The 8,265-nt window shown below is 43.9% G+C and overlaps 1 protein-coding gene across 1 annotated transcript; it reads left to right on the top strand.

Annotated features, from left to right (window-relative positions):
• Positions 1-6,341: 6,341 nt before the first annotated feature.
• Positions 6,342-7,490, top strand: MIEN1 (migration and invasion enhancer 1). Its single transcript, XM_006889393.1, has 4 exons — positions 6,342-6,490; positions 6,581-6,678; positions 7,246-7,322; positions 7,407-7,490. Exons 1-4 carry the CDS (start codon positions 6,402-6,404, stop codon positions 7,488-7,490), a joined length of 348 nt encoding a protein of 115 aa, XP_006889455.1. The 5' UTR covers positions 6,342-6,401.
• The last annotated feature ends 775 nt before the right edge of the window (positions 7,491-8,265 follow it).

The raw sequence follows: 8,265 nt of genomic DNA, 5'->3' as shown, positions 1-8,265 counted from the left end.
ACTGAAAATATCACAATCTGGATCAGGCGCACCATAGTGTTTAAACTGATATCCTTGTTCCTTAGCACTTTGGAGAGGTCTTTGACAGCAAATTTTCCCAGTACAATGTCTTTTGATATCTTGGATGCCACTACCATGGGTGTTGGTTGTAGAGCCAAGTAAAATTAAATCACTGGCAAGTTCAATCTTTTCTCCTTCTCTCATGATGTTGCCTGTTAGTCCATTGGTGAGGATTTTTGTTTTCTTGATGAATTCAGAAGAGACTTCAGAATAAGGAATATCATTGCTGATATCAGATGGATCTTGTCTGAAAGCAGAGAATACTAGAAAGATATTTATTTGTATTTTATGGACTAGACAAAGGTATTTGAATGTGCAGATTGTAATTATAGATAACACCGAGAAAAATGGGAGTTCCCCAGACACTTAATAGTGCTGATGGAAAAACCTATACACAGACCAAAAAAGCAGTTGTCCAAACAGAACAAGGGAGTAGTCACTGGTTTAAAATCAGGAAAGGTATGCATCAGTGTTCTATCCTTTCTCCATATCTATTCCATCCATATATTAAGCAAATAGTCTGAGAAGCTGGACCATATGAAGAAGAAGGTGGCATCAGGGTTGGAGGAACACTCATCAGCAACGTTTGTTGCTAATGACACAGTCTTCCTTACAGAAAGGGAAGACTTGAAGCACTTACCGCAGAACATCAAAAACTATGCGGATTTGAAAGAAAAAAAAAAGCCAACACACATCTATGTGTATTTGTATAACTCCCACAGCACTGAGCTGAATTTACTTTTACAACAGAGGGGAATCTTTTTGATGATGATGATGATGTGTTTGTGTGCCGTCAGAGAGAAATCTTAGCTTAAAAAGTTAATGTGGTGGGGGGGAGGGCTGGGCGGGGAGAGAAGTGCAGCAATGAATGAATGGAAATCCCAAATCTCTGTAAATGTTCATTAAAATCATTTTTAAAAAGAAAAGTTAATGTAATTTGAATCCACCAGATTCTCCGCTGGAGAAGGAGGGACAATCTCCTCCTGTGCCAGTCAGCTCTGGCTCAACGGTACACAACAAGTTGTTGTTGTTGTTGTTGTTGTTGTTGTTGTTGTTATGTGCCATCGAGTCGCTTGCGACTCATAGTGACCCTATGTACAAGAGATCTAAACACCATTCTATCCTGTGCCAACCTAGCCATCCCAAATGCACTTATTCTCACCACTCTAGTCACAGAATCGATTCATCTCATCAAAGGTCTTCCTCTCCTGTGCCGTCCCTCCACTCTGCCAAACATGATGTCCCTCTCCGAGGACCAGTCCCTCCTTGCAACATGTCCAAAGTATGTCAGACAAAGCTTCAGAACCCTTGACTCCAAGGAACATTCCGGCTTCACCTTCTCCAGGACAAACCTGTTTGTTCTCCTAGCAGTCCATGGTGTATTCAACACTCTTCTCCAGCACCACAGCTCAAAGGCATCAATTCTCTTTCTATCATCCCTATTTACTGTCCAACTCTCTGATGCATAGCACATAATAGCTAAGACTATAGCCCAGATCAGGTGCACTTAGTTTCCAGCCTGATGTCGTTGCTCTTCAGTACTCTTGAGAGGTCTCTTACAGCTGACTTTCCCAGTGCAATTCGTCTCTTGGTTTCCTGGCTGCTGTTACCAAGAGTGTTGATTGTGGAGCCACGTAAACGAAACTGTTAACTATCTCAATCTCTTCACCATCCATACTGATGCTGCCAACAACAAGGGGGGTGAAAAAGAAAATCCAGTCAATATAACAACAAGGGGGGGTGCGAAAAGTTAATGTATATCATAGCCAAAGAGCAATAATTGCCATAGCTCTAATAATTATTATCTATGCAGCTATTACTTCAATATACATACACTGGAGAATAACAATTTCTCTAAGATATTTCTATATTCTGAAAGCTAAATATTAAACTATTTTTCCATTAAAATAAAAACAAAACAAACAAAAAAAGCCCCTCTCCCAGCCTGCAAAAACAAACAAAACCAAATTTCAGCCTTCAATACGGTTTACATCTCAACATCAAGAAAACAAAAATCTTCACCATTGGACCAGTAACAACAAAGGAAATGCAAATTAAGCCATAGCTGCTGGAATGGCTATAATAAAAAGACAAGCAATAACAAGAGTTGGTGAAGATGTGAAAAGCTAGAATCCTCCCACATTTGCTAGTGAAAACAACATGTTACAGTCATGTTGAAAAAATATGGTGGAGTCTTAAAAAGTTGAATACAAATTTGCCATGACTGTTGTTCAGTACCCTCAAGTCAGATGCAACTCAGTGTTCTGTGTACAGCAGGACAAAACCATGTGCCATTTAACAGGTGGTGGTTGTCAAGTGCTGTCAAATTGACTAAGACTCACAGTGACCCTACGAACAGCAGATCTAAACCATGTTCTCCCCTGTGCCATTCTCACAATTTCTGACATAGTAAAACCATTATACAGTCACTGTGTCACTCCATCACCTTGAGGATCTTTGTCTCTTTCACTGACCCTCTACCTTTGCCAGCATGATGTCTTTTCCAAGGACTGATCCCTTCTAGTAAACATGCCCAAAGCATGTGAGAGGACGTTTCACTATCCTTGCCTCCAAGGAGCACTCTGGTTACACTTCCTCCATGACATATCTATTTGTTCTTTGGTAGTCCATGGGCTCTTCAGTACTCTTTTCTAGCACCACAATTCAAAGTTATCTTGTCTTCTTCTGTTTCCTTATTCATTATCCAACTTTCAGAGGCACAGGAAGCAATTGAAAATACTATGGCTTAGATCAGGCACACCTTCGTCTTTAATTAGATATCCTTGCAATTTAGCACTTTGCAGAGGTAGGTCCTTACTGCAGTTTTTTGAATGTAACATTTCTTTTTCTTTCTTGACTGATAGAACCCAGCAATTTCATTCCTAGGAATCTCCCCAAGAGAAATGACAACATATGTCCATATTAAAATTGGCAGCACCATGATAGATGGAGAAGAGATTGTTAACAGCTTCAGCTTGCTTGGTTCCACAATTGACACTCTTGGCACCAGCAATTGGAAAAATCAAAAGATAAATTGCACTAGGAAAATCTGCTGTCAAGGACCTCTCCAGAGTACTGAGCTGTTACAATGTCACTCTAGATACTACGATGTGCCTGATCTAGGCCATGGTCTTCTCAATAACTTGCTATTTATCAGAGAGCTGAACAATGGCTAGGATGACAAAAGAATAGGAACAATGGCTAAGGATGACAAAAGAATAGATACCTTTGAGTTGTGGTGCTGAAGAAGAGTCTTGAACATACCATGGACCACCAAGAAAACAAATAGATCTGTTTTGGAGAGGGTAAAACCAAGTTTCTCCTTTGAGGCTGGATTTTGAAGCTCCGTCTCACATACTTTCAGTGCATGGCCAGGAGGGACCAGTTCTTGGAGAACGACATCATGCTTGGGAGAGTGGAGGGACAGCAGAGGAGAGGAAGACCCCAATGAAATGGACTGATACAGTAACTGGGGCAATGGGGGTACACATGTTGGAGTCAGTGATACTGGCTCAGGACAGGGAAGGCTTCAGAGCTGTTGTATATAGGGTTACTATGAATCCCAGGTGACTCAACAGCACATGACATAACAACAATGACAACATATTAATATTCATAGCAGTACTGCTCAAAATAGCCTCAAACTGAATACTCAATGTCCAACTGCTAATGGGTAAACAAGAGGTCATATATTCTTACAAGGAAATAGCACTATTTTGCAGTGAAAAGGAACAAACTCTTGATGCTAGTTGTTGTCAAGTTTAGCAGCAGGTCGACAAGTCTCCCTACCACAGAGCCACTGCATTTGTCCAAACTCCTGACCTTTCCATTGTGCCACTAGGGCACCTGCCTCGTATATGCTGTTATTGTTGTTCTTGTGTACCATGGAATGTAACCAACTCGTAGCTGACCCTTTAGTGGGTTTCCAGAAGCAGTAAATCGCAAAGGAGAAGATTTCCCATCTTTGTCTTACAGAGCAGCTGGTGGATTTGAACCACTAGCTTTTGGGTTGGCAGTGCAACTCCTTGACACTGAACCCTCTAAAACATCACGTTCAATGAAAGAAGTCAGAGCAAAAAATCCATAAACAGTGTATTCTTTCATGCATATGGAATGTCCAGAAAGTACAAATTTATACAGATAGATAACTAACCATGGTTGCCTGGAACTGATGTTGGGAATGTGGACTGAGTGGGGAAAATATTTTCAAACTGGATTGTAATTGCCCTGGCTACCACCTCTGAACACTCTAAGAAGGATCACAGTAGAAAATCCTGGATAGATTCAGAGGAAATATGTAACAAAACTAACTCCAAAACATAAAAAATGCCAGGCATTCTGATCTGATAAGAGATTGATGGAATCCTACAGACTGTGGTCCTTAGTCACCCTTCAAACAAACACCCTGGCCTTCAAACAAACCTAGCCCCGAGGCACAACCTGCAGCCTGTAAATGGACAAGCCTATCAGGTGACCAATCAGGGAAAAACTCAATCCTTATAATTGTTGTTGTTGTTGTTGTGTGCCTTAGTGGAAACCAACTGATAGCTGAGCCTCCAAGTGGGTTTTCAGAGGCTGTAAATCACTTGGGAACAGATTACCTATCTTTTTCCCACAAACCAGCTGGTGGATTCAAACTGTGTGCCTTTGGGATTGCAAAGCAGTTTCTTATCACTAGGCAGACAGAGCTCCCTAGTTGTTGTTATGTGCCTTGAGTCGCCTACAACTCATAGTGATCCTATGGACAATAGCTCTAAACCCTGCTATAATCTTGAGCCAATTTTGTTGTCTCTGACATGCCTACCTATCCCCATTCATTACCCCAGTAACTACGTCAATCCATCTCATGTTCTGTCCCTTCCAGTCTTGCAAATATGACATCCCTCTCTGAGGACTGGTCCCTCCTGGCAACGTGTCCAAAGTATGTCAGATGGAGCTTCAAAATCTTTGCTTCCAAGGACCAGCCTGGTTTCACCCTCTCCAGGATGGACCTGTTTGTTCTCTTAGCAGTCCATGGTATATTCAATACTCTTCTCCAGGACCACAACTCATAGGCATCAATTCTTCTTCTATCATCCTTAGTCATTGTCCAGCTCTCTGATGCATAATAGCAAGTAACTTTGAAGACCATGGCCTGGTGCATCTTAGTCTCTAGACGCATCATTGCTCTTCAGTTCTCTGGAAAGGTCCCTGCCAGAAGATTTCCCCCATGTAATTAGTGTTTTGATTTCCTGGCTGCTGGTACCAACAGTGTTGATTGTGGAGGAAAGCAAGCTGAAGCTCTTAACAATCTCAATCTCTTCTCCATCTATCATGTTGCTGCCAACTGGCCCAATGTTAAGAATCTTTGTATTCTTGACGTTGAGCTCTTTAGCCAATCATATAAAGTAAAAAAGAGTAGCATGTCCCTAAGGATAAAGCTCTGAAGATCGGAACGGTTAGGATAGAAGCATTAATGCAATGAGAATTATGGGTAGGAAATAAGAAAACTATCATTGCATTATGAATATTTTAATGAATGATATAAAACATTGTATATCAATGATTTCATGGGGGGGGGAACCAGTATATTTTGTGTACTTTCACTCAAATTGCAATTTTAAGGGGAGAAAAAGGGCTGGGAAACCCCAACCTGGAGAATAGTAGTGGTTTCTTGACTCCATGTATCATCAAATTGTTAAAAAATAATAAATAGTTTGAGGCATACTAGAGCAGAAAGAAGACTGTAGTACTGAAGTGGAACTCTGGGAAAGATAAGGCAGGATGGATTTAGGCAGCCTTCTTTTTCAGAAATGGGAATAATGATGCAAGCTCCAAAATAAGAGGTGGGGATGAGAGCGATGTGTTGGTGACTTGGATGCATGCGATAAAACGACAATAGGCTCCCCCAGGCCGAATGTGGGAAAAGGCAATCCAGGGTTGGAAAGACATAGTTTTAGTTTCCGTGGTAAGATGAATTGTACCTGGGTTGGTTTTAAAATGCCATCAAGTACGTAACTCAGAAATTACAACTAATATATACCAGTCTCCATCTCCAAACCCTGGGGCCACTTGTCCCACCACTTTCCCTTCTTTTTGTAAGCTAGAAAGCGCTTTGTGGTCTAAGATAGTTCATTACAATAAATGAGGCCGTGAGGACCAGGGGACACTAGGTGCGGAGGAAATACGATGCTTTAGATCCGGAACAGAAGAATCCGAACCGAAGCCGGATTCACTCTAAACCGAGGACGCAAGCCCACCAGGTGGGCTGCAGGGGGCGCGTAGGCGCAGGCGCAGCCCCGTCACGTGCTCCCGCCGTCGCGTCACACCCGGAAGCGGTGGCCCGAGAGGAGCGGGCCGCGATGAGTGGGGAACCCGGACCCATATCCTTAGCGCCCCCTCCCGGGGAGGTGGAACCGGGCAGTGGGGTCCGCATCGTGGTGGAGTACTGGTGAGCATTCCGGGTCTTGGAGGGGTGGACCCACGGGAGGCCCTTTCCCCTAAACCCCAGCCCAGCCGACTGCGGACTCCCTTTCCCCAGTGAACCCTGTGGCTTTGAGGCGACCTACCTGGAGCTGGCGAGTGCGGTGAAGGAGCAGTATCCTGGCATCGAGATCGAGTCGCGCCTGGGGGGTACAGGTGAGGCCTGCAGAACACCTGCTGAGTCAGTGTTGTGTTCCAAATCCCAGCTTTACCACTTTTAGCCCAGACTTTGGCTGTTTTATATTCACTGTCTAGCAGGACGTCTGGAACGTAGTGAAATGTCTAACCAACGTTGAGCACCTTTCCATAGGTAAAAAAAAGTGTTAAATTTGGACAGGAGGGAGCCCACAGGGTCTTGAAGGAGTCCGGTTAAGTCTCCCTAAACTACGCCCCTTTGGATTGGGGAATGACTTCATTTGCATATTCCCCTTCAGTCCAACTCAGAGCTGAACCTCCATTGGGTTTCCGAGGATAGAAACCTTGGAAGGGAAGAGACTGCCTTTCTCCTTTGAGTAGTGGAATCAGATCATCAGAGGTGCAGCTTTTGCATTAGCACAACTCTGCCAGCTAGGCCACCAGAGCTCCCCTAGGAAATAGCTTAAGGAGCAAAAATTAGTCTCTTTTGGGAGAACAAGGAGCAAGTGTGAAGTCTTAAGGATTGGAGGGCTTCCTCTGATTTCTGCCTCCTACATACCATTCACTCTTCCATTTCTTTAATACCAGGGGCCTTTGAGATAGAGATCAATGGACAGTTGGTGTTTTCCAAGCTAGAGAATGGGGGCTTTCCTTATGAAAAAGATGTGAGTATTTATAGTGTTGGGAGGTCTCTTGGGTCACCCTTCCCCTACAACTCTACGAGCCCTTTCTACTCTTCTGGTTTCTAGCTCATCGAGGCCATTCGCAGAGCCAGTAACGGAGAACCTCTGGAAAAGATCACCAACAGCCGCCCTCCCTGTGTCATCCTGTGACCACTTGTCATCCTGAGTTCTGGCTGTCGTGGGGTCCAAGTCTTGGTCTTCCCTTTGGTCCTGATCAGGGCTCCCTCCTGTCTCTTTTTCCTCACCAAGTTCCTGGTAGCTGAAAGACCCTGGCCTCCACTCCGCACCTTGGAGAAAACAGAAGCTGTGGGGGAGAGGGTGGAAGAGAAGCTTCTGTGGTCTTAGGGATGGAAGAGAAACCCTCCCATGGACATTTCCACAGACACCTTATGCCCCCTTCCCAGGATCAGTGCCGACACAAGCCCAGTCCCTGCCTTAGCTTGGCAGTTCTTCTCAGATGCCACTGTAGTTCTATATTATTCTCCTTTAGCCCAGGTAGTGCCTGCTATCGGCAATAAAGTGGTACTATTAGACTATTGGTATGTGTTTACATCAAGCCCAGGAGTGTGAAGGGCAAGGCAGCCTTTGTGCCACCTGACTTTTCTAGATGGAAAAGCTTTTTCTGGGTAGTTGCTTCTTGATTTAAGGAGCTCCTCTCTTATAGCCAAGGTAAGGGAAATGAGTCACCAGTAGCCCCTATCCCTTCTGTCCCCCTCTCACCCTTAGCTCTTCAACTCAGGGAGGAAGGACCCCATTCTGGTGAGAGACTTTAGGAATTAATTTGCTAAAGAATTACCTAGTGGTTAGAATGCTTTCAGAATCTCCCAACTCCCCAAGTCATCCACACTAATATTTAGGCTCCTCAATAATTGACAGTCCTCAAGATTGACAGTGTGTTGGCTCCTTCCCCAGGAAATGAGCTGCA

The sequence above is a fragment of the Elephantulus edwardii genome, unplaced genomic scaffold (assembly GCF_000299155.1).
Source record: "Elephantulus edwardii isolate Elephantulus edwardi_28Jun2011 unplaced genomic scaffold, EleEdw1.0 scaffold00077, whole genome shotgun sequence".
NCBI lineage: Eukaryota > Metazoa > Chordata > Mammalia > Macroscelidea > Macroscelididae > Elephantulus > Elephantulus edwardii.
Note: the sequence above shows the minus strand (reverse complement) of the source record. Positions and strands in the feature narration are given on the sequence as shown.

Coding starts and splice junctions, on each gene's coding strand:
- MIEN1 (XM_006889393.1), top strand. CDS start 6,402: ATGAGTGGGGAACCCGGACCCATATCCTTAGCGCCCCCTCCCGGGGAG. Junction 6,491..6,580: donor CGCATCGTGGTGGAGTACTG/GTGAGCATTCCG, acceptor CCCTTTCCCCAG/TGAACCCTGTGGCTTTGAGG. Junction 6,679..7,245: donor GTCGCGCCTGGGGGGTACAG/GTGAGGCCTGCA, acceptor CTTTAATACCAG/GGGCCTTTGAGATAGAGATC.